This window comes from Staurois parvus, unplaced genomic scaffold (genome assembly GCF_062004578.1).
Source record: "Staurois parvus isolate SC_StPar_1 unplaced genomic scaffold, SC_StPar_1.0 ptg000689l, whole genome shotgun sequence".
NCBI classification, from domain to species: Eukaryota; Metazoa; Chordata; class Amphibia; order Anura; family Ranidae; genus Staurois; species Staurois parvus.
This window is the reverse complement of record NW_028318485.1, coordinates 1,938,586-1,964,437: the sequence shown is the minus strand read 5'-3', so window position 1 is coordinate 1,964,437 and position 25,852 is coordinate 1,938,586. Positions and strand designations below refer to the sequence as shown.

The 25,852-nt window shown below is 48.4% G+C and overlaps 2 protein-coding genes across 6 annotated transcripts in view; one reads left to right on the top strand and one right to left on the bottom strand.

Moving 5' to 3' along the window:
- The window catches only part of CC2D1A (coiled-coil and C2 domain containing 1A), a 104,289-nt gene extending 93,778 nt beyond the window's left edge, over window positions 1-10,511 (bottom strand). For both annotated transcript variants that reach the window (XM_089652638.1, XM_089652639.1), the window contains exon 1: window positions 10,402-10,511. In XM_089652638.1, coding sequence (XP_089508764.1) covers window positions 10,402-10,449 — 48 coding nt within the window. In that variant the 5' untranslated portion in view covers window positions 10,450-10,511. The remainder of the gene's footprint in view (window positions 1-10,401) is intronic.
- A 153-nt stretch (window positions 10,512-10,664) lies between these two features.
- BRME1 (break repair meiotic recombinase recruitment factor 1) overlaps window positions 10,665-25,852 on the top strand; it is a 35,352-nt gene continuing 20,164 nt past the window's right edge. For 2 of the 4 annotated variants that reach the window (XM_089652636.1, XM_089652634.1), the window contains exons 1-2: window positions 13,784-15,393; window positions 19,013-19,912. In XM_089652636.1, the coding sequence (XP_089508762.1) occupies window positions 14,584-15,393; window positions 19,013-19,912 (1,710 nt within the window). In that variant the 5' untranslated portion in view covers window positions 13,784-14,583. Of the gene's footprint in view, window positions 10,754-13,610; window positions 13,652-13,783; window positions 15,394-19,012; window positions 19,913-25,852 lie in introns of those variants that run through there. The other 2 variants (XM_089652635.1, XM_089652637.1) reach the window with 2 other exon arrangements.

Below are 25,852 nucleotides of genomic sequence, written 5' to 3'. Positions count from 1 at the left end.
AGATCAGGCGATGCTGTGGAATTCCGTTCTGCCGCTGCAGCTTAAGGAGGGTGTGCTTTGCGGTGTAGGAATGGCTGAAATGCATGCAAAGTTTACGTGACATTTTAAGGATGTCTTGCAGTGGGATGGTGGATTTTAGGAACCGCTTGACAACCAGATTGAACACGTGAGCCATGCATGGCGCATGGCACAACCTTCCTTGACGCAGAGCAGACACCATGTTCTTTCCGTTGTCGGTCAACATGGTTCCGATTTTCAGTTTGCGCGGAGACAGCCATCTGTCGATTTCTCTGTTCATTACACTCAGAAGTTCCTCCCCTGTGTGACTACGTTCGCCAAGGCATACCAGGTGCAGCACAGCGTGACACCGTTGCACCCTGCACATGTGATATGCCGGTCGGGTAATGGGACTTGGCACGGGGGTGGCGGCTGAGGACACGGCGAAAGAAGAGGTGGTAGAGGCGGACATCTTTGCTGGACCAAGGACGTGCAAACGTGGAGGCAAAAGCGGCGTGACCTGTCCAAGTTGCTGGTGCGGCTGTGCCGGCACCACGTTCACCCAGTGGGCCGTAAATGACATGTACTGTCCCTGACCGTAGTTACAGCTCCACACGTCGGCGCTGCCGTGCACTTTGGCAGAGACCGACATGCTCAAAGACTGGCCCACCATCTCTTCTACATGTGAATGCAGGGCTGGCACTGCCTTTTTGGCGAAGAAATGACGGCTTGGCACTCTCCACCGCGGCTCGGCACAAGCCATCATTTCTCGGAAAGGTGCTGAGTCCACCACTTGGAAAGGGAGGGACTGCAGCACCAGCAACTTGGACAGGAGGACGTTCAGCTTCTGCACCGTCGGGTGCGTGCTCGCAAACTGTTATCTCTTGGAAACGGATTCCAAGAAAGACTGCTGACGGAATCCGTGAAGAGGAGTAGCAGGAGAAGGAGCATCTGAACGAGCGGAAGATGCCAACGAGCGACAACTCCCCTCAGCAGAGGTGTTGGAGCCTTGACTGGCTGATAGAGGGCGATTGACGTCGGGTGACGGAGCAAGTAACGGAGCGGGTGATGGAGCGGGGGCTGGGGCAGGCAGAACCGCCGTATCTTTGTCACGGTTTTCCCAGGCCACCGAATGGCGACGCTGCATATGCTGACGCAACGCTGTAGTCCCAACATGGGCCCCCTGGCCACGCTTGACTTTCTGGCCACATAGTCGACATACGGCTACGTTTACTTCCTCGGGCGGCTTGACGAAAAATTGCCACACCGCCGAGTAGGAAACTTTGCCCCCGCTACTCCTCACTGGCTGATTGCTACTTCCTCCGTGCACACCGGCACCACTACTGGCCGTGGTGGTAGGCTGCAGTGGAGCTGGTGCTCTACTCCGTGGCCGTTTGCCTCCACTGACACTGCTGCGACCCTGCTGCCTCCTGGGCAACCCACCGACTGTTTTGCTCGCTGCCAAGCTGGCACCCTCTTCTCCTGATGATGCGGAAGCAATAGCCTGATGACGACGAGGCTGCCAAGTGCGATCAGCCTCATCATCATCAATTAGGGTCTCCGCGTCACTACTAGCCCCCTCGGCTGCGTGTGGGTCAGGAGACAGACCTGTCTCTAGACCGGCTACCGAGCCACTCTCCTCGCCACTACTTCTTCGCCTGGCTGCTGAAGAGGCGGATGTCTCCCCCCGTTCCTGACCGCCCTCTGTTAGCTCTTCCTCACTGTACAGTGGGGCTGAGCCCACAGCATGCGATACTTTGCTTGGTGAGGGAACACCAAGGACAGGGGCAGGTAGAGGACACGTGATTTCAGTGGGCTTGCTCCCGGGCCATGCCAACTAACGGTTGTGTCTGACGTACCCACCGACCGTTGGCTGTAGGTGTCAGAGGTGACCTGGGAAGAGGAAGACGACCGAGTCAACCAATCGATGACGGCAGGGTTGTCAGTGGAGACACGACCGCTGGATGACACCGGGAGCACTGGTCTCTGGCTGCGACTAGTGCTGCCTCGACCCCTTCCTCTGCTGCCACGTGTGCTCGCTCCCGAAACATTGCCTCCTCTGCCACTCCTCTGCGTGTTGTCTGACATACTCTTTAATTCAATAAGCACCCCAAACATAAAACAGGATTTAACTCTTTGAACGTACAATAATGGTTGTGAAGCAGAAAGTAACGATTCTGTGTCCCTGAGTAACGATTCTGTGTCCCTCAGTAACGATTCTGTGTCCCTCAGTAACGATTCTGTGTCCCTCAGTAACGATTCTGTGTCCCTCAGTAACGATTCTGTGTCCCTGAGTAACGATTCTGTGTCCCTGAGTAACGATTCTGTGTCCCTGAGTAACAATTCTGTGTCCCTGAGTAACAATTCTGTGTCCCTGAGTAACAATTCTGTGTCTGCCCCTGAGTAACAATTCTGTGTCTGCCCCTGAGTAACAATTCTGTGTCCCTGAGTAACAATTCTGTGTCCCTGAGTAACAATTCTGTGTCCCTGAGTAACGATTCTGTGTCCCTGAGTAACGATTCTGTGTCCCTGAGTAACGATTCTGTGGCCCTAAAGTCTCTGTGGCCCTAACTCTGTCCCTAATACAGACAGGTCTGTCTCTCTTGAATGACCGGAGGCTAATGGAGAATTCTAAGATGGCCGCGATTTATAGCTCCACCATTACACAGTGCTGGCTGGCTGGCTGCTGATTGGCTAATGCGATCACATGTCATGAATGAATGCATTATGGGTCAGCGCGCCTTGTCTGCGCGCCTTCCCAGAGATCCCTGCTCCGTCGCCACACATGTCGCCGCCATTTTTGGGAAAATTCGTGCATCCGAAGTTTGCTAATTTTCGGATTCGGCGCGAATCGAATTTTTCCTAATCTTCGAAACGAATTCCACTTCGTCATGTTCGATTCGCTCATCTCTAATTACTACGCTCCAGGACTGAGATGTCTTCCGATCTTTTATTATGTGTTTACTACTTTTGAAGTTATGAATCTTCTTCACATGATATTGTACCAATACTGTGACTGTTTGTATATTATCAGTTTCTGTATTTCATATAACCTTTGCTAAATTAAAGCGGAGCTCCACCCAAAAGGGGAAGTTCCGCTTTAAGGACTGGTCCCCTGCTCCCCATTAACCACTTGCCTACAGCGCACTTATACCCCCTTCCTGCCCAGGCCAATTTCCACTTCCTGCCCAGGCCAATTTCCACTTCCTGCCCAGGCCAATTTCCAGCTTTCAGCGCTGTCACACTTTGAATAACAATTTGCGCGGTCATGCAACACTGTACCCATATAAAATTTTTATCTTTTTTTGTGACAGATATAGCTTTATTTTGGTGGTATTTAATCACCTCTGGGTTTTTTTGTTTTTTCTTAAACCAAAAACCACTGAAAATTTTGAAAAAAAATGTTTTTTCTTAGTTTTTGTTATAAAATTTTGTAAATAAGTGATTTTACTCCTTCACTGATGTGCGCTAATGAGGCTGCACTGATGAGGAGGCACTGGTAGGTGGCACTGATGGGCATTAACAGGCATCACTGATGGGCACTGAAAGGCAGCACTGATTGGCAGCACTGACTGGCACTGATGGGTGACACTGAAAGGCAGCTCAGATGGGCACTGATATGTGGCATTGATGTGCACTGGCACGAGGCACTGATGGACACTGACAGGTGGCACTGCTGGGGCTACACTGATCATCAGAGCCCTGATGATCAGTGTACATGTCCCCTCCACGGAAAGCCGATTACCGGCTCTCCTCTGTCAGCATGACAGCTCGAGAGGAGAGAAATGCCGATAACCGGCATTTCCCTGTTTACATGTGATCAGCTGTGATTGAACACAGCTGATCACATGACCGAGCCGACATCTCCGGCTCTTTCCGTGATCGATGATCCACTGTGTCCGAGGGACACAGCGCACTGCCGATCGCCGCGCTGCACGCTCCCTGAGCCGCGCATGTGCAGTGAGAATGGGAGGACGTCATATGACGTCCTCTCAGAACGAGAGAACCACCTTGTGCCCGTCATATTACTATATGGCGGGTGGGAGGTGGTTAAGGATTGGCACCTTTGGGGAGCGGGTACCCGAATTTGACACGTACCCGCTCCTACTTCCGGTCTGATCACCTAGGCGATCGGAAGGTGTCCTCCCTCCCTGCAGTCTTCTGGGACACGTGACAGGTCCCAGAAGACTATAGGACCATTCACGAAGCGCAGCGCTACTTGCACATGTGCAGTGGGAACCCGGCTGTGAAGCTGCAAGCTATCACAGCCGGGTGCCCACACTGAAGATGCCAGCCTCCTGGAATACAGGACGGCCGGTGAAACGGGCTGCGGGGGACACACCATGGGACCGAGGGACAGGTAAGTGGCTGTTTTTAAAAGTCAGCAGCTACAGTTTCTGTAGCTGCTGACTTTTATTTCTTGATAGGTTGAGTAGAACTCCGCTTTAAAGAATCACAAAAAAAAAAAAAAAGGCATACTAAGGAGCAGGTGGGCACTCAAGTACCAAAAACAACTTACTCCATGTGATCTAATAAAAAAACAAATATTTGTTGGACAAATGTCACACGCAATCATGCATGCTCAATGAATATTGTCCATAATTTCTCTAACAGAGGAATTCCTATGATCAGCAGCTCCATCTAGTGTGTAAGGGGTCAATTCACTAAAGGTTATTGCTTGCAATATGAAGGTCACATGACTCATTTTTCAGAAATAGCGCATTAGATAATAAGGGAGTCGATTCATCAAATTAAATATAGAATGTGAGGTAAATGCAGCACATTTGTTAAAATAGATAAATACTGCAAACAAACATGAGATAAATCATTAAAGTCAATTCACTAAGTGCTCATGTACACGGGGCGTTTGGAAAACTCTTCTGAACGATGGAAACTGCCAAAAAATGTAGGTTAAAAAACATCAGTTTAGCCGCGTTTGCATACCACGTTTATGTGTGTTAGCATTTAAAAGCGTTTTTAAAACATAACTTCAAGAGACCTTCCAAAATGCCCAGAATGCACTGAAAAATAGTAAAAAAAAAAAAAAGAAACTATTTCAGACATTTTGAGAGGAATAGAGAGAGCAGAAGCAGAGAGAGCAGTATGTGTTGAGATGACCGGTATCTTCTGGTTGTATTCACTATGGATCCCATCATTATTATTATTATTATTATACCGTATTTATAAAGCGCCAATAGTTCGCTCAGCGCTGTACATTACAAAGGGGGACAGAACATGTGACAGAACAATACCAATACAATGCAAAACATGAGGGGACCGAGGGCCCTGCTCTTTCGAGCTTACAATCTAGAAGCATGAGCATAATGCGGCGCATTCTACCATTTTTTATGCGCAAAACCTGGAACTGACTGCGCTGGTGTACCGGGTCCATTTGAATACATGGAAAACGTTTTGCATGCATTTCTGATGATAAAGAAAGACTCTGGACAGGGAACAGTTAAAAAACGCTTCTAATCGCAAACGCTTATAAACGTGGTTAACCGTGTTTACAAGCGTTTGAAACGCCGGTAAAAATCTACTTCTGAACGCAAGTTTGGTGCGTTCAAAAAAATTACTGTAAACGACTCTGTGTACATGGACACATAGGGAAAACTTAGGGAGAGTTCAGGGGCTGCTGAAAAAAAACCGCTGAACAGCCCCTGAACGTCAGTTTAGCAGCTGCAGTGTACATGAGCCCTAAAAAAACAAAAACAAAAAAAACAAAAAACACACCTTCGCTGTCACCTTGTGTTTGCTGGCGGTATTTTAGAAATGTACAAAATAACAATTACAGGAAACTCTACTGGCCAGAAAAGTATAAAAGTATCAGTGTGAAAATGTTCTCCTCTGAGCTAAGGAATGAAAATAATTTGTAACATTTCACCAGGAGATCGTTTTGTGAATGAAAGCACACTAGAATATTTTCATAGTTTCACAATATTGCTGTGTGCTTTTTGGTGCAGTGTTAGCCTGCAAAAAAAAATAAAAAGATGTGAAAAGACAAAACACCAAAAATAAATTGCAAAACATAAAATTTAACGCATTCGGTAAATAATGCAAATTTTTTCGTGAATTGACTACTTTTGCAATAAATACTGAGTTATTTTAACTCAAAAATTCATGCGGTATTTATCTCTTAGTGAACTGACCCCAATATACGATATATTTTCTCAATTAGGCATTTCAGAAAGCTATACTGTATTGTGGCCATTAGACAGAGCTCACAATATAGAGCTAGTCAAAACTTTTTTTTTTTTTAATTTTGGATCCAGCAAGGGAGGGTTATAACCCCTTTCAGATTTTTTTTCACCATCTGTGGCCCATTGGGGAGATTTCCCTTCACTTCCTGTCCCATAGCCAAACAAGAAGTGAGAGGAAATCCATGCAAATTAAGGGAATACCTTGAGGACCCCCAGGTCACTAGAACTAGTGCCCCATTGGAAGATTTCCCCTCTATTACTTTTTACGAGACAACCCAAAATTTGTGATTTTATTTTACTTTCTAAGTTAATGGTAAACAGGACAAATATAGAGGGTGAATCTCCCTATAGGGGACACAGACAGCAACAAAAACCTGACAGGGGTTCTAATCCCTCTCTACTCCATCCAAAACTAAAAAAACAAGTTTTGCCTTTAGTTATACTTTAGTCTATTACAGAAATTACAGCCAGAATTCAATGATCATGTGTGTGAAATTCATCCAATGAATGTTCTATAAGACCCCATGTTTCCTGGCAGTGACGCTATACATGCCATGATGGTTGAGAGGGCTCCGCTGGGGCACTGTCCAAGATAAGGGGCCACCCTGGGTAAGTGGCTTTGCTGGGCGCTATCCTAGGTAATGGCTTCACTATGGATAAGGGGTGTCATCCTGGGTAAGCGGCTCTGTCCCTGGCAAAGGGCACCGTCCCAAGTAAAGGGCTCCACTGGGGGCTGTCCATGGTAATGGGCTCCACCAAGGCGCTGTTCCAAGTAAAGGGCTCCGCTGGGGCACTGTCGATGATAAGGGGCTCTATCCCTCCTAACAAGCTCTGCCAGAGTGTCATCCTGGTTAAGGAGCTCCGCAGGGGTGCTGTCCTGGGTAAAGGGCTGTGCTGGGGCAGCACAGTGGCTAAATGGTTAGCACTTCCGCCTGGCAGTACTCGGGTCGTTGGTTCGAATCTTAACCATGGCACCACCTGCCTGGAGTTTGCATGTTCTCCCTGTGCCTGCGTGAGTTTCCTCTGGGTACCCCAGTTTCCTCCCACACTCCAAAGACATGCTGGTAGGTGAATAAGATCCTGTCTAAATTGTCCCTAGTATGTGTATGTATGAATGTAAGTTAGGGACCTTAGATTGTACGCCCCTTGAGGGTTAGGGACTGATGTGAATGTACAATATATATGTAAAGCGCTCCGTAAATTGATGGCGCTATATCAGTTAATAAATACTATAAATAAATAAATACTATAAATAAATACTATGGGTAAAATAAATAAATACTATGGGTAAGGGGTGCCATCTTAGGTGAGGGGCTCCATCAGGGCTCTGTCCCTCATAAGAAGGGGCGGAATCAAGGGTAAGGGGCTGCATTGGGGTGCTGTCCCTCGTAAGAAGCTCTGCCAGGGTGCCATCTTCGGTAAGCGTCTCTGCGGAGACGCTGTCCTGGGTAAAGGGCTTCACTATGGATAAGGGGTGCCATCCCAAGTAAAGGGCTCCACAGGGGAGCTGTTCCTCATAAGAAGCTCTGTCAGGGTGGCATCTTGGGTAAAGGGCTCCACTATGGGTAAGGGGTGCCATCCCAAGTAAAGGGCTCCACAGGGGAGCTGTTCCTCATAAGAAGCTCTGTCAGGGTGGCATCTTGGGTAAAGGGCTCCACTATGGGTAAGGGGAGCTGTCCTGGGTGAGGGGCTCTGTCCCTGATAAGGGGTGCCATCCCAGACAAAGAACTCTGCTGGGAACCATGCTGGGTAAGGATCTCTGCTGGGGCGCTGTCCTGTGTAAAGGACTCCCCTATGGATAAGGGGTGCCATCCCAAGTAAAAGGCTCCTCCAGGGTTAAGTCAAGGATAAGAGGCTCCACCAGGGAGCTGTCCCTCATAAGAAGCTCTGCCAGGGTGCGATCTTGGGTAAGGGGCTCTGTCCTAGGTAAAGAGCTCCACTATGGGTAAGTGGTGCTATCCTGGGTGAGGGGCTCTGTCCATGATAAGGGGTGCCACCCCAGACAAAGAACTCTGCTGGGGACCATGTTGAGTAAGGAGCTCCGCTGGGGCGCTGTCCTGTGTAAAGGACTCCACTATGGATAAGGGGTGCCATCCCAAGTAAAGGGCTTCGCTAAGGCGCCATCAAGGATAATGGGCTCCACCAGGGAGCTGTACCTCGTATGAAGCTCTGTCAGGGAGCCATCTTGGGTAAGGGGCTTTGTCCTGGGTAAAGGGCTCCACTATGGGTAAGGGGATTTGTCCCAGAAAAGGGGTGCCATCCCAAAGAACTCTGCTGGGGACCATCCATGGTAAAGGGCTTCACTATGGATAAGGGGTGCCAACCCAAGTAAAGGGCTTCGCTAAGGCGCCATCAAGGATAATGGGCTCCACCGGGGAGCTGTCCCTCATAAGCTCTGCCAGGGTGCGCTGTCCTGGGTAAAGGGCGCCACTATGGGTAAGGGGTGCAATCCAAAGTAAAGGGCTCTGCCGGGGTTCCGTCAAGGACAAGTGAGATCCACCGGGGAGCTGCCCCTTGTAGGAAGCTCTGCCAGGGTGCTATCCTGGGTGAGGGGCTCTGTCCCTGATATAAGGGGTCCCATCCCAGGCAAAGAACTCTGGTGGGGACCACCCATGGTAAAGGGTTCCGCCAAGGATAAGGGGCTCCTCTGGGGAGTTGTCCCTCATAAGAAGCTCTGCCAGGGTGCCATCCTGGATAAGGAGCTCCACTGGGGCGCAGTCCTGGGTAGAGGGCACCATCCCAGGTGAGGGACTCAACTGGGGCGCCATCAAGAATAAGCGGCTCCTCCGGGGTGCTGTCCACTATTGGTAAGGAGTGCCATGCCGGGTGAGAGACTCCGCTGAGGCGCCGTCCCTAATAAGGGGGGTCCGGCAGAGTACTGTCCTGTGTAAAGGACTCCACTATGGATAAGGAGTGCCATCCCAAGTAAAGGGCTCTGCTGGGGTGCCGTCAAGGATAACGGGCTCCACCAGGGAGCTGTACCTCATATGATGCTCTGTCAGGGAGCCATCTTGGGTAAGGGGCTTTGTCCTGGGTAAAGGGCTCCACTATGGGTAAGGGGATTTGTCCCAGAAAAGGGGTGCCATCCCAAAGAACTCTGCTGGGGGCCATCCATGGTAAAGGGCTTCACTATGGATAAGGGGTGCCAACCCAAGTAAAGGGCTTCGCTAAGGCGCCATCAAGGATAATAGGCTCCACCGGGGAGCTGTCCCTCATAAGCTCTGCCAGGGTGCGCTGTCCTGGGTAAAGGGCGCCACTATGGGTAAGGGGTGCAATCCAAAGTAAAGGGCTCTGCCGGGGTTCCGTCAAGGACAAGTGAGATCCACTGGGGAGCTGCCCCTTGTAGGAAGCTCTGCTAGGGTGCTATCCTGGGTGAGGGGCTCTGTCCCTGATAAGGGGACCCATCCCTGGCAAAGAACTCTGCTGGGGACCACCCATGGTAAAGGGTTCCGCCAAGGATAAGGGGCTCCTCTGGGGAGTTGTCCCTCATAAGAAGCTCTGCCAGGGTGCCATCCTGGATAAGGAGCTCCACTGGGGCGCTGTCCTGGGTAAAGGGCACCATCCCAGGTGAGGGACTCAACTGGAGCGCCATCAAGGGTAAGCGGCTCCTCCGGGGTGCTGTCCACTATTGGTAAGGAGTGCCATGCCGGGTGAAAGTCTCTGCCGGGGCGCCGTCCCTAATAAGGGGGGTCCAGCAGGGCGCTCTCCTGGGAAACGCGCTCAGCCGTTGCTAAGGGATACACACCAGATAAAGGGCTCCGCCAGGGCGCTGTCCTTGCAAGCGCGCTCCGCCGTTGCTAAGGGATACATCCCAGATAAAGGGCTCCGCTAGGGCGCTGTCCTGGGAAACGCGCTCCGCCGTTGCTAAGGGATACATCCCAGATAAAGGGCTCCGCCAGGGCGCTGTCCTGGGAAACGCGCTCAGCCGTTGCTAAGGGATACATCCCAGATAAAGGGCTCCGCCAGGGCACTGTCCTGGGAAATGCACTCCGCCGTTGCTAAGGGATACATAGCAGACAAGGGGCTCTGGCTGGGGGGCTCTACTGTGGGATGTCCCAGCCTCAGGTAAGGGAGGCCGCCAGGGTACGGTGTCATGCAGGGACAGGTGAGACACACACGGTGGGAGGTGACGTCGGGTACAGCGATATGAAGCCGACACCGTGACAGGACAGGGGACACCCTCTCACACGCAGCTCTCTCTCACCCCTTTAGGCGGCGCTCTCCCCGCTCCCCCTCTCCGGCCGCCGCTCATCCTCCAAATCACAATATTCCACAGACACAGCGATCACCGGCTACTTCCGCGTCCCCCGTCACGTGATTCCGAACGAAACTACAACTCCCGGCATCCCACTGGCCTAGAGGAGGTGGCTGCGCGGTGGGCGTGCCTGCTGAGCGGGGTACCCGCTGAGGTAGATGAGGAGCGCTTTGTGGGAGGGGCGGAGCCGCGCAGTAGGCGTGTCATTGAGCCGAGTACTTTCTGAGGAGGAGAGGAGCGCTGTGTGGGAGGGGCGGAGCAGGTTCGCGTCCACGCAGTGGGCGTGTCCTCTGGTCCTGAGGTAAATGAAGGCGGTCTGTGTATGTATGGAGATCACATGGTATCTATGAGGGGAATTTATGGGGTCACACAATGTATATCCATCAATGGGGGACATGTCAGCTTTAATCACGTCATATTATTATTATTTGTAGTATTAATGTTCAGAGTTAGACTATTTCTTGGCCTGCCTAGGCCCAGCAGGCTTGTGGGTGTTTCATGTCATTAGAGCCTGCAGTCTATTGGTTTATATTAGAGCCTGTTTAGCAACCAATGGTGTCTCAGGGACGTTCACTTCAATGGGTCACATTTATTATTTTTGCTGTTTATTTTATTTATTAATTTCAGGTACTTATATAGTATTATAAAATTACGCTTTACATATATATTGTACATTCACATCAGTCCCTAACCCTCAAGGGGCGTACAATCTAAGGTCCCTAACTCACATCCATACATACACATTTTTTATTTTTTTTTTTTAAGTCCGCAAACGTGCAAACTACAACGAAAAACCTATAAGTGATCACAAAAAAAGTGCAAGTGCGAACACCAGACGAAAAAGTGCACTTAGGGGTGTGCTTGTCCTACCCCCGAAGGGGTTGGACCGCTTACCCTGATCCCCCGGGGCACGAAGCTCCTGACAGGGACAAGGTTCCCATTTGGTCCTCCTGGCCAAAAGGCCTAGTGGACCCCGTTCCTTGTGTCCAGCCAAAGCCGGACATCCAGTACTAGGTCAGGGGGCTCTCCCGAAGAGAAAACCCCCTAAGGATCAGGGGAGGAAAGAACCAAAAGGCCACACATCCTCCCCCTAGACTTCAGGGCAGGCCCGAGGACCCACACCCTCCATCCTGTGAAAACACACACATAAGCGAAAGAAAAAAGTGACAAACGTGGGAGGTGAAATAAATTAAATAAATAGAAAATATAAAAGTGGTCGTGCCAAATTGTGCACAGACCAGGCCCTGAGGCCCGTAGCAAAAATTGCCCTGGACTTAGCCAAAAGGCCTGGTCCTTAGGGCGCTGTGCAAAAAGAGTGTAAAAACAGTGACCTTGTGCCATCTTCACACGGTGGGGTCCCACACCCAGGTGTTACTAGTGGCACCCCTGAGAGCGTCTACTCAGGGGGCACTGGTTTGCGGACTTTCTGCCTCCTCAGCCCCTGGCCAGACCAAGGTAGATCCGTCCAAATCAGGAGGTGCTGGGTCTTTCCAGCTTTCCCAGAGGAATTACTCCCAAGGCCCCAGAACGAATCATGGCGCTCCCTGGTTTCTGTCCCTCCGGTACTAGCCTTCCGGACCCCCATCATACCAGTGAGGGTACTATACAACAGCCATCCCCGCAAAGCTAGAATGGCCGGGAGCACCCCCACTGGACACTGATAAGAACAGATACTACACTTGATCTTAGCCAAAAGGCCATACACATACTAGGGACAATTTAGACAGGATCCAATTCACCAACCAGTGTGTCTTTGGAGTGTGGGAGGAAACCAGAGTACCCGGAGGAAACCCACACAGGCACGGGGAGAACATGGAAACTCCAGGCAGGTGGTGCCGTGGTTGGGATTCAAACCAATGACCCGAGTACTGTAAGTGCTAACCACTTAGCCACTGCTGCGAAGAGAAGCATCCCCTGTGTACAGCCCTGTCTTGGTTGGAACTTAACCACTTACCCTCCAAAGGATTTCCCCCCTTCCTGACCATTTTGTGCGTTATTTTAGCTGACAATTGCGCGATCATGCAACGCTGCACCCAAATTATATTTACGTCCTTTTTTCCCCACAAATAGAGTTTTTCTTTGATAATAAAAAAAATCAGGAGATGTCCATTACCATTTACCACCAAATGAAAGCCCAATTTGTCCTGAAAAAAACGCGGTATAATCCCCCTGGATGTACAAAGTAGTGGTGATGATATGGACGGTTTTACTATCACATGTCAACATTGCTAAATTTCGCTTAGGCATCTCGATTTTTTTTTACCGCTGCACCTTTATATGTATATGTATTCTGTTGGAAGGTTCATTCTTGGTTACCTTTTTGGTGTTCTAGCAGCTATCTTCTATGTAGTTTTGGATAGCGCTTGCATATTACCTCTTTACTATTCTTGAAATTGTGGTTACTTCAAATCGCACTGATTAAGACTGTGCCTTAGAAATACATTAGATGCGACTTCGCATGTCGCACCTGAAGTCGCACCGGTGTAAACTAGAGCTAAAAGGGCAAGGGGGTGATGGGGGGAGGTAAAACTGTGGCTCAACTGCCCATTTTTAACCACTTGTTGACCGCGCTATAGCCAAATGATGGCTCCAGCATGGTCATCCAGTTCTGGGAGAGCGTCATACAGTTGCAAGAAAAAGTATGTGAACCCCTTGGGATTACGTGGAGTTTTGTATGAATTGGGCATAAAATGTGCTCTGAACGTCATCTAAGTCACAACAATAGAAGAACACAGTCTGCTGGACATAATACTACACAATTAAACCATGGCAACATCTAATGTTTGTGTAGTATTATGTTCAGCAGACTGTGTTCTTCTATTGTTGGGACTTAGATGACGTTCAGAGCACATTTTATGCCCAATTCATGCAAAACTCCACGTAATCCCAAGGGGTTCACATACTTTTTCTTGCAACTGTAAGTGCCCTGTAGGCGAGGGGTTAAAGTGGATCTAAACCCAACGATTTAATGGTTTCCCAAAACAGTTACATTGAAGGCATTTGTCCAATAATTACTTTTCTTCCTTGTTATATATGATACGATGTAATGAACTGGCTGGGAAATGGCTGAAGAACTATATACTGTACGTTCTCAGAGCACCAGAGTCAGCTGTTGTATCAGAAGATTTTAATGGGGTTTTCTCTTTTTCTTGTTCTAGATACTGAAAGATGAGGAAGAAGAAGAAGGAGAGCCGTTAGTGTATTATGACTTCAAGTCTTCGGATATCTTTATCTTTTCATGTGTTCTTCAGCTGTGATTATAGATTGCAGTTTATCCTTTCAACAGCTAAAGCTGGCTACACTGTGCAGAGTCGCTGTTTGGGTATTCAGCTGTCAGAATAATAGCATTTGGAGTCGTCCATCCATGCTGTTAGTGTGGATGGAGGAATCTGTTAGATTTCTGTTGGTTAGCTTGCAGCATGAATGAAGGAAATCCGACGTATAGCCATCTTACAGTGATTGTAAAGGTTCAGCTTTTATGTTTTAAAACTAACAGACGTGTTATATTTATCTGCTCTGTGCAATGGTTTTGCACAGACAGCTCCGATCCTCCTCTTCTCAGGTCCCCGTCTAGTGCTCCGGGCCCATCCAGTAATACACTGTCTCACCCTGCTCTGCACATGCTCAGTTGTTCTCTCTTTTTAGGCTCTGACAAATTTGTAGAGGGCAATCTGCTGACAGCCTTAAAGCGGAATTAAAGGATATCTTCTCTTCCTGTCCCATAGCCAAAACAGGCAGCGAGTGGAAATCCCTGCAAGTTAAGGGAACCCCTTGGGGCCTGCCAGGTCACCAGAACTAGTGTCCCCTTTGGAAGATTTCCCCTCCATTTCTTTTCTGAACAAACAAAAATTTGGGAGTACCAGATTGTGCAGCGGTACTGTATATCAGGATGCTCTCTATCGTGCTACTAGAAAAGTTTGACAAAACATTTTGGGGGAGTCTGTTGTTCCTCAAGATCCTCAAGTAAAAGAGGCAATGCTGGTCCTTCACCACCTCTGTATTTAAACCAGTCCAGGATGATGTGGCTTCTTGTTCTATAATTTTATTTCTGTTCTTTTGTGGTAAGGTTCAGGTCATTATCCATACAATATGCAGACAATATCTGGGCCTCTATAGGCTGTTTCACTGTCAATGGAAATCAGACCCACAATGGTTGTGTTGTCAAACCTCTCACACAATTCAGATATAACTCTTGGTTCTTTGCCAGGTGTCCGGTGTCCTCCCAAAAACAGTACTGAAAAAAGCAGCATGGATGCAGCGATGGACCCTCCCCTGAAGACTCCAGGTCTCCTGCAGACTCCAGGCCCTCAGGAGACTCCTGGCCTTCAGAAGACTCCACCCCCTCAGGGGATTGCAGACCTTCCGGCAACTACAGATCCTCAGGAAACTCCAGGCCCTCAGGAGACTCCAGGCCCTCAGCAGACTCCAGGCACCCTGCAGACTCTAAGCCCTCAGGAGGCTCCAGGCCTTCAAAAGACTCCATGCCCCCAAAAGACTCCAGGACCTGAGAAGACTCCAGACCCTCAGTCAACTTCTGTGCCTCAGGCGTTTCCAGGCTCACCACAGACTCCAGTCCCTCAGAAGACTCTAAGCATTCATGAAACTCCAGGCAACCTTCAGATATCAAGCCCTCAGAAGCCTACAAACCCTCATGAGACTCCAGGCTTTCAGAAGACTCCAGGCCCTCAGGAGACTCCAAGCCTTGAGAAGACTCCAGCCACTCAGCCGACTTCAGACCCTAAGGAGACTCCAGGCCCTCAGAAGACTCCAGTCATTCAGAAGACTCCAGGCAACCTGAAGACTCCAAGCCCGAAGAAAACTCCAGACAGTCAGGAAATTACAGGCCTCAGCACCCAGGAATCTGAGAATCCAGGGGAGAATTTGTGTTCCTCTCAGTTGAGGATATCGCAGTGTGATGATGCACAACCTGTGTCTTTGATGGTTAGTTTCTACCAAGTTATCCTTTCCATATTAGTGATCAACTTATACTGAATTAAGTTAGGCAGCCCATACATTGATCTTTTTTTTGTTCAACCAGTGGGATGAAGGGGAAAAAATGATCCAATTCTCCCTTACAAACATTCAAGATGTGGGAATCCTTCCTGCTGTTGTATTGTATTCTGACAGCAGGAACCTTCAACACTGTCAGACTACAATAATCAGTGCTGCCAGCTATAGCCAATGGCACTGATTTTTAGGGAAAAACAAGACAGACAAATACATGGATAGCCGGCTTAACTTTTTTTTTGAAGGTGCAAGCCCTGGGGCTGCCATTGTTATCCTTGCTTCTCTAATTAGCAAGTCATGGACATGGAACAAATGTGTCAAGTCTGAAGTCCCAACTTCACTGGCTGTGTACATGTTCTGGGCCAGGGACAGACCCAGAACTTGCATCTTCAAGTGCCATTCATTGTGACTGATAGTGCAGTGCAATGCACATTTGAATTGTGATGCATTGTGTTGTACTTCATTGCTTTTGTGTTGTAGTACATTTAAAGTCCATTTATAATGAATGGCTGCCCTAAAGCTTAACAGCAACCAAAATAAAAAAAATGAAAAAAAATCAGCACAAGGGACATAACTTACAGTCAGTAGGATGTGTCCCTTGTGCTGATGCTACTTCTTTTAGTTGAAATCCTTCTCCATCTGTGTTCTCTCCCACCCCCACCCCTGCTGTCATACTCTTTCAGTGCTCTGGAGGTTAATAGAACTAAAGGACTGTAACAGGCTCTTACCAAGAGAGCCCAACTATGCCCACCATTTCCTCCTAGCCCCACCATTCATAGAAGCTGTACACAGCTGTGACTAAGGCCCAGATGGGCTGAAATGCATTACCTAGTGGCCCTGTGTGATGTTTTAAAGTGTTACTAAACCCCGGACCCTGCATTCACTATATCTGGTCTCCCCCGGACCCTGCATTCACTATATCTGGTCTCCCAGGACCCTGCATTCACTATATCCGGTCTTCCCGGACCCTGCATTCACTATATCCGGTCTCCCCCGGACCCTGCAGTCACTATATCCGCTCTCCCCCGGACCCTGCATTCACTATATCTGGTCTCCCCCGGACCCTGCATTCACTATATCTGGTCTCCCAGGACCCTGCATTCACTATATCTGGTCTCCCAGGACCCTGCATTCACTATATCTGGTCTCCCAGGACCCTGCATTCAATATATCTGGTCTCCCAGGACCCTGCATTCAATATATCTGGTCTCCCAGGACCCTACATTCACTATATCTGGTCTCCCACAGTACACACAACATGGAAATGCAATTATTTTAGTAAATATAAACTGCTAAATACCTTTTATTATCAACAGTTACAGCAGTCTTGTGACTTCTATCAGTGTTCAGCAGCACACTGGTTAAAGCTTGTAGGAGGCATTTTCTTTCTGCTCTAGGAGGATGTGAAACCCCTGACCCTCTGTCTGAACAGTGCTGATTGACCCTGTGTTGATCACATGCACTCTCCCAAGAAAAGAAAAAACAAACAAAAAACCTCTCTAGCAATACACACCAAACTGAGCATGTGCATGGGACTACAGATTCGGTCTCTATCAGGTGGTCATTTCAACAAGAGGAGGGGCAGAGAGGAAAGGATCCAACAGCGTTTTTATACAATGCGGAGCATTAACCCCTTAGGTTCCACAGTGGGTATAACAAGCATGATTAACTGCATCTACAGACTGATTGTACTGCTGGGGGTTTAGTAACACTTTAATGCTGATTTAATAAATTAAGATTTTAGAGAAGTCAATGAGTGCTGGATGCGTTAGGGTTTACTTAAACCAGAGAGTGCAAAATCTGGTGCAGCTGTGTATGATAGCCAGCTTCTGACTTCAGCTTGTTCAATTAAAGTGTTACTAAACCCACAACAGTACAATCAGTCTGTAGATGCAGTAAAGCATGCTTGTTATACTCACTGTGGAGCCTAAGGGGTTAATCCTCTGAATTATGTAAAAAGGCTGTTTAATCCTGACTTCTCTGATCCTCCCCTTTTTCCAGTGTCCCCCTCTTATCTCCTGAAAAGACATATTATTAAGAGTCACTCCGCACATGCTCAGTTTGGTGTGTATTGCTAGAGAGGATTTTTTTTTTTTAATGGGAGAGTGCATGTGATCACAACAGGGCCAATCAACACTGTCCAAACAGAGGGTCAGGGGTCCTGCAGCCTAATAGGAGAATCAGGGGAGAATAAAAACTCCTCCTTCAAGCTTTAACTAGTGCTCTGCTGGACACTGATAGAAGTGACAAGACTGTTCTAACTGCTGATGAGAAAAGGTATTTAGCAGTTTATATTTACTAAAATAACTGGATTTTCATGTTCTGTGTACTGTGGGAGACCAGATATAGTGAATGCAGGGTCCTGGGAGACCAGATATAGTGAATGCAGGGTCCGGGGAGACCAGATATAGTGAATGCAGGGTCCTGGGGAGACTAGATATAGTGAATGCAGGGTCCTGGGGAGACCAGATATAGTGAATGCAGGGTCCGAGGAGACCAGATATAGTGAATGCAGGGTCCGGGGAGACCAGATATAGTGAATGCAGGGTCCTGGGAGACCAGATATAGTGAATGCAGGGTCCGGGGACACCAGATATAGTGAATGCAGGGTCCTGGGAGACCAGATATAGTGAATGCAGGGTCCGGGGACACCAGATATAGTGAATGCAGGGTCCGGGGAGACCAGATATAGTGAATGCAGGGTCCTGGGAGACCGGATATAGTGAATGCAGGGTCCGGGGAGACTAGATAGAGTGAATGAGGGTCCGGGGAGACCAGATATAGTGAATGAGGGTCCTGGGGAGACCAGATAGAGTGAATGCAGGGTCCGGGGAGACCAGATAGAGTGAATGCAGGGTCCTGGGTTTAGTAACACTTTAAGCTTTGAAAAAAAAAAAAACTGGAACATGATTGGTTTTTATGCAGAGCTGCACCAGATTTTGCACTCTCCAGTTTTGGGAAATCAACCCTTTTATTTGTGCCACGGGAGGGTGGAGGAAGCACAACAGAGGGTGAGCTATATGTTTTCTTTCCCTAGATGATGCTGCAGTTTCTAATGCACATTGTGAGAAGCTAACAGTGTGCAGGGGACTCAAACAACCAATACAAACCTGATATAGATTCTTCATCACTTCTTCATTTTGCTTCAAGTTTGCGATACGGTGTGAGGGCTGGTTCACACCAGATGCAGTCCAGTGCATTTTTTCTGCATCAAAAACATAAGGACAGTGGTATTATATGGGTTCCAATGGCATAGTTCACACCAATGCAGTCGGTTCCTGTGCAAAAAAAAAGTAGAACATGCAGCATTTTTTCTGTACAAAACTGTACTGGATTGCAGGAAAATGCATCAAAAACACAACGGAACAAAAATGCATCCTAACCCATATATCCCTATTTAAAATGGAATGCATGAAAAATGCGCATGCAAAAATGCATTTGGATGGCATCCAGACTGCATTCCTGTGGTGTGAACCGGCCCTAAGACATCATTACATTGGTAGGTATTTATGATATATAAAATGCATTTTATTTTTTCTTTCTCTTCTTTAAGACTCCCACTGATGGACCGATACAGGCCAGTAACCTGCAAGAATCTCCTCCATTGCCTCTTACTATGGTGCTCATACCCTGCCGCCAGAGAGAGCCAAGTCAGACAAATGCTGTATATAGCTCAGCAGAACAAGAGACATCTATCGGGGACACAGTTCAGTCCCCCGTTATGGAGCCAGCCACTCAGTGTACACCTTGTGTTTTCTCAATAAAGCTTCCTGAGTTTGACACCAGCGATATCACAGACAATTCATTTACTGATAAATGTGACCCTCCAGACCTCAGCAAACAATCAGAAAGAAATTCAGTGGGAACTGCAGCATCTGAAAATTCCAGTAATTATATCGATGGAAAGAAAATGACTGACAATAAAGTGACAAGCAACTCCTGCGTGGCAGCAGATACTAAAGTGATGCTGCTGAATGGCACATGCAGTGAAATGGCCCCCTGTACCCCAACAATCATAGACATAAATGATGGCAAAGAGCCACAATCAGGTATCCCAGAATTCCAAGCTGCACAGTTGGAAGAAGCAAGCCTCCTGAAAATACCAGTCTCACAGTGGACTGAACAGGGCAGAAGCATGCTGGACAATGTATCCCAGGTACAGACAGATGAAGGTCAGAATTCCATGAGCATAACCAAGGTGTGTGACGTAGCAAGGGAAGATCCATTGGTACGAGAACTGGACATTTTCCACAACCAAAAACCATTAACAGAACCCTCAATATCGCTAAGATTGGCTGGCACAGAAACAAACCAATGTCCCTCAGGTGGAAAGGAAAATGTCTCATTTCAAGATGCTAAGACTGAACCATCAGGAGGAACAGAGACAGTGCCAGAACTGCCAGACAGTGAGCTCCTGGGAGCCCTGGAGGAGAGCTTGTGCCATGTCAAGAAGGTGTATATCACAGCACGTTTCAGGTTTTCATTCACTGTTATTATTATGCAGGATTTATATAGCGCCAACAGTTTGCACAGAGCTTTACAACGTGAGGGCAGACAGTATAGTTACAATACAATTCAATACAGGAGGATTTAGAGGGCCTTGCACATTAGAGCTTACAATCTAAAAGGGGGGGTCAAGTGATAGAAAAGGCAATAGCTGTGGGGGATGAGCTGATGGAGACAATAAAGTACAGTTATTAGGCGAGGGCAGGATAGGCTTCCCTGAAGAGAAGGGTTGCACCAATACCAGTATCAGTGCCGATACCGAGTATTTTCACAAGTACTCGTACTTGTGAAAATGCGCCCGATACCGGAAATCGATACTTTGTGCTGCGATTTGCGTCAATACAAATTGCACCGCAAAGATTAGCATGCAATTTGAACAGGAATGCGATTCCTGTCCAAATCGCATGTGGTTTCCCCACTGCTCCTGTGTGAATCCAGGCTTGTCATAGCCTGAGTTCACACAGGAGCAGTGCGGGAAACCTCCCTGCAGGCATCGCATGCTGAGCGGAGAGTGGTCGTGTTGGGATGTATACTATGCTGGCAGATGCTCCATATTCTTAGGGGTAGGAGAGGAGAGAAAGTGGTGGGAATGTGAAATCCCCTCCACTTTCTCTCTTCTCCCTGCAGGGATGACAGTTCAGGCTAGAGGGCTTTTGATTGGGCAGCATAATCCCCAGACCTGTGAAGCGGCTTTCTCTCCTCTCTGCAGGGATGACAGTATGGGTTAGACAGCATCTGATTGGTCAGCACCATCCATGTGACAGTGCTGACCAACCAAAAGCCCTCTAACCCAAACTGTCATCCCTGCAAGGGGAGGAGAGAAAGCTGCGGGGATTTCAAATCAAAGGCAAAGCTCCTACACTTCCTTATAGTGATTGAACTCGTCTACCACCACCGAACTCATACACACTTCTTAATTGGCCAAGGAGATAGCCCACCATAATAATGGATCAACAAGAATTTGGGGAGGCCTAAAAAAAAAAAAGTAAAGCACATACACTACCTGGTAGTGTTGACACTTTTTCCCATTCACAGCTGCTGGCATTTGGTTGTAGCAGAGGCATATAAGAGCTCTAGTTACTTGCACTTTATTACTGCTAGAGAACACTTTATGGAAGAGGAAAAACAGGACTTTTAAGGTACCCAATATAGATCCAAAGACAAGTTAAAAATAATTTATATATAAAAAAAAAATCACAAAAAAGCTTTGATAGATTGCTAATAGGTATTCTGTCATCACTGTTTAGACTCATAATTTAAAGGGTTAGTCCACCATTACATCACCTACAGTATATGACCTATGCACTGATGTAGACAGGATGGGGGAAGCTGTGCACATCCTATAGGTATGTATTTCAAATTAAATATATCTTTATTAACCACCTCCCGTCCGGCCGTTGTATATATATATATATATGGTGGAAGTGCAGGGTCGGGTGGCCGTATATTATTATTATTATACAGTATTTATAAAGCGCCAATAGTTCGCTCAGCGCTGTACAATACAAAGGGGGACAGAACATGTGACAGAACAATACCAAAACAATGCAAAACATGAGGGGATCGAGGGCCCTGCTCTTTCGAGCTTACAATCTAGGAGGGAGGGGATGGTGGCACAGGAGGAGATAGCTGTGGGGGATGGAGTGGTAGGAAGAGTGGAGGAGGTCGGCAAGTTAGCAGGGGGTGGGGTAGGCTTCCCTGAAGAGGTGGGTTTTCAGGGTGCGCCTAAAGGAGAGGAGAGTAGGTGATAATCTGATGGGTTGGGGAAGGGAGTTCCAGAGGATGGGTGACACCCTGGAGAAGTCCTGGAGGCGAGCATGGGAGGAGGAGACCAGGGAACTAGAGAGAAGGAGGTCTTGTGAGGAGCAGAGTGTGGGTGTTGGGCGGTACTTGGATATTAGGTCAGTGATGTAGTTCGGGGCAGTATGGTGGACAGCTTTGTATGTCAGTGTTAGGATTTTGAATTTGATCCGTTGCGCAATCGGAAGCCAGTGGAGGGATTGGCAGAGGGGGGTGGCGGAAACGGAGCAGTTGGAAAGGTGAATGAGCCTGGCAGCCGTATTCAGGATCGACTGAAGCGGGGATAACCAGCGGCGAGGCAGGCCAGTGATGAGGAGTTGCAGTAGTCGAGTCGTGATATGATGAGGGAGTGGATGAGCTGTTTAGTGGTTTCTGGGGTTTAGTGGTTTAGTAGATTTAAAGTATAAGTTCACTTAAAAAATAATAATAATAATAAATGCACATCTTTTTGCAGGTAAAAAAAATGTGCATTTATTATTTTTTTAGTAGGAGCCTGTGAAGCATTGCACCCATGACCAGCAGACTGTGGATGCAATGTCAGGCTCCTGCAGACTGTCAATGCAGTTGTCTGCCTGAACCTCAAAATGATAAACAAGAAGCATCAATGAACTAGAAGAGCACTCATCAGCACCCTGGTAGTTCATTGAGAGCTACAAACCGTCAGCTGCAATGGCTGACGGTATTATTATTATTATACAGGATTTATATCGCGCCAACAGTTTGCTCAGCGCTTTACATTATAACGGGAGACAATACAGCAACAATACAGTTCAATACAAGAGGGTTAGGAGGGCCCTGCTCATTGGAGCTTACAATCTAGGAGGGAGGGGCTAGTGGTACAAAAGGTAATAACTGTGGGGGATGGACTGGTAGAAGGAAGATTCCATTCTTAGCTGAGGGCAGGATAGGCTTCCCTGAAGAGAGAGGTTTTCAGAGATCGCCTAAAATTGAGCAGAGTAGGTGATAGTCTTATAAATTGGGGTAGAGAGTTCCAGAGGATGGGGGAAGCTCTGGAGAAGTCCTGGAGACGAGCATGGGAGGAGACAAGGGAGCTAGAGAGTAGGAGGTCGTGCGAGGAGCGGAGAGTACGGTTTGGGTGATATTAGAGACAAGATTGGTGATGTAATTTGGGGCAGAGTTATAAATGGCTTTATATGTTATTGTTAATGTTTTGAATTTTATCCGTTGGGCAATGGGAAGCCAGTGGAGGGATTGGCAGAGAGGGATGGAGGACACTGAGTGGAGGCCAGTGGAGGGATTGGCAGAGAGGGGTGGAGGACACTGAGTGGAGGCAAGTGGAGGGATTGGCAGAGAGGGGTGGAGGACGCTGAGTGGAGGCCAGTGGAGGGATTGACAGAGAGGGATGGAGGACGCTGAGTGGAGGCCAGTGGAGGGATTGGCAGAGAGGGTTGGAGGACGCTGAGTGGAGGCCAGTGGAGGGATTGGCAGAGAGGGGTGGAGGACGCTGAGTGGAGGCCAGTGGAGGGATTGGCAGAGAGGGATGGAGGACGCTGAGTGGAAGCCAGTGGAGGGATTGGCAGAGAGGGGTGGAGGACGCTGAGTGGAGGCCAGTGGAGGGATTGGCAGAGAGGGTTGGAGGACGCTGAGTGGAGACCAGTGGAGGGATTGGCAGAGAGGGGTGGAGGACGCTGAGTGGAGGCCAGTGGAGGGATTGGCAGAGAGGGGTGGAGGACGCTGAGTGGAGGCCAGTGGAGGGATTGGCAGAGAGGGTTGGAGGACGCTGAGTGGAGGCCAGTGGAGGGATTGGCAGAGAGGGGTGGAGGACGCTGAGTGGAGGCCAGTGGAGGGATTGGCAGAGAGGGGTGGAGGACGCTGAGTGGAGGCCAGTGGAGGGATTGGCAGAGAGGGGTGGAGGACGCTGAGTGGAGGCCAGTGGAGGGATTGGCAGAGAGGGGTGGAGGACGCTGAGTGGAAGCCAGTGGAGGGATTGGCAGAGAGGGGTGGAGGACGCTGAGTGGAGGCCAGTGGAGGGATTGGCAGAGAGGGGTGGAGGACGCTGAGTGGAGGCCAGTGGAGGGATTGGCAGAGAGGGATGGAGGACGCTGAGTGGAGGCCAGTGGAGGGATTGGCAGAGAGGGGTGGAGGACGCTGAGTGGAGGCCAGTGGAGGGATTGGCAGAGAGGGGTGGAGGACGCTGAGTGGAGGCCAGTGGAGGGATTGGCAGAGAGGGATGGAGGACGCTGAGTGGAGGCCAGTGGAGGGATTGGCAGAGAGGGGTGGAGGACACTGAGTGGAGGCCAGTGGAGGGATTGGCAGAGAGGGGTGGAGGACACTGAGTGGAGGCCAGTGGAGGGATTGGCAGAAAGGGATGGAGGACACTGAGTGGAGGCCAGTGGAGGGATTGGCAGAGAGGGGTGGAGGACACTGAGTGGAGGTCAGTGGAGGGATTGGCAGAGAGGGGTGGAGGACACTGAGTGGAGGTCAGTGGAGGGATTGGCAGAGAGGGGTGGCAGATACAGAACGGTTAGTAAGGTGGATGAGTATGGCAGCAGCATTCATGATAGACTGAAGAGGGGATAGCCTGCGATGAGGTCGGCCAATGAGGAGGGAGTTACAATAGTCAAGGCGAGATATAACCAGGGAGTGAATAAGTTGCTTAGTGGTTTCCGAGGTTAGGAACGGGCGTATCTTGGAGATGTTGCGGAGGTGAAGTCTACAAGATTTGGACAGTGATTGGATTTGGGGCTGAAAAGACAGATGGGAGTCTAGGATTACACCTAGTACCCTGGCATGAGGGGAGGGACTGATGATTGTGTTATTGATCTTGATGGAGAAGTTGGGGGAGGGGGCACGGGCTGGGGGGAATACTAAGAGCTCAGTTTTGGAAAGATTGAGATTGAGGAAGTGGAGTGACATCCATGCCGAACCATCCATGACACCCCTGTATATGGGTGTAACATGTAGCATGTTATGAAACGTGAACTGACCCTTTCAGCTCGCCATAGATGGATCAAAATCGACCAGTTCAGCAGTGATTGTTAGCTGCAGACACCCATCAGTGTATTCTGACAGAGGAGAGTCCTGTTGTCAGAATACAGAGAAGATTCCTCTGTCCACCTCTATTGAATGGATGTAGGAATCCTTTTTTTTTTTCTCATCTATGGCCAACCTTATACTTTACAGAACGTTTGCTTTATTAATTTAGCTTTATTACAACTGTCACTTGTAAAGATGAAAGTGAAAAAAGCACCCTTTTCCTGGATTTCTTGCAATTGCTCACCCCTCCTGGTGATGATCTCTAAATACCACCCAAACCGTACTCTCCGCTCCTCGCAAGACCTCCTACTCTCTAGCTCCCTTGTCTCCTCCTCCCATGCTTGTCTCCAGGATTTCTCCAGAGCTTCACCCATCCTCTGGAATGCCCTACCCCAATCTATCAGGCTATCGCCTACTCTGCTCACTTTTAGGCGCACTCTGAACACCCAGGGAAGCCTACCCCGACTCCAGCTAATACTGGAATCCCCTACTCCTCCTACCACTCCATCCCCCACAGCTAATTACCTCTTGTACCACTATCCCCTCCCTCCTAGATTGTAAGCTCCGAGGAGCAGGGCCCTCTAATCCCTCTTGTATTGAACTGCATTGTTAATGTACTGTCTCCCTCCATAATGTAAAGTGCTGAGCAAAATGTTGGCGCTATATAAGTCCTGTATAATAATAATAATGGTCAGGTGACCAGTCCCAAGACTAGCCACGCGGTGCAATTGTAGTTTTTATGTTCATGACAGGTACACTTTAACCTTCCCTATTAAAATGAATTATTTATTTATTTCAGGTACTTATATAGCACCATCAATTTACGCATCACTTTACATATCTATTGTACATTCACTTCAGTCCCTAACCCTCAAGAGGCGTACAATCTAAGGTCCATAACCCACATTCATACATTATTTGTCTTTACTGCAGCTGTACCCTTGCAGCATCAATCTAGATAGTTCCTCCCCAATCCTATGGGCAAAAAAAAAAAAAAAGAAAAGAAAAAAATGGCTCATTAATGTGTGAAAAATAGCTGTAAAGTGGATAAAAGACTATTCATAAGAGAGTAAACACTGTCAGGTTTTAT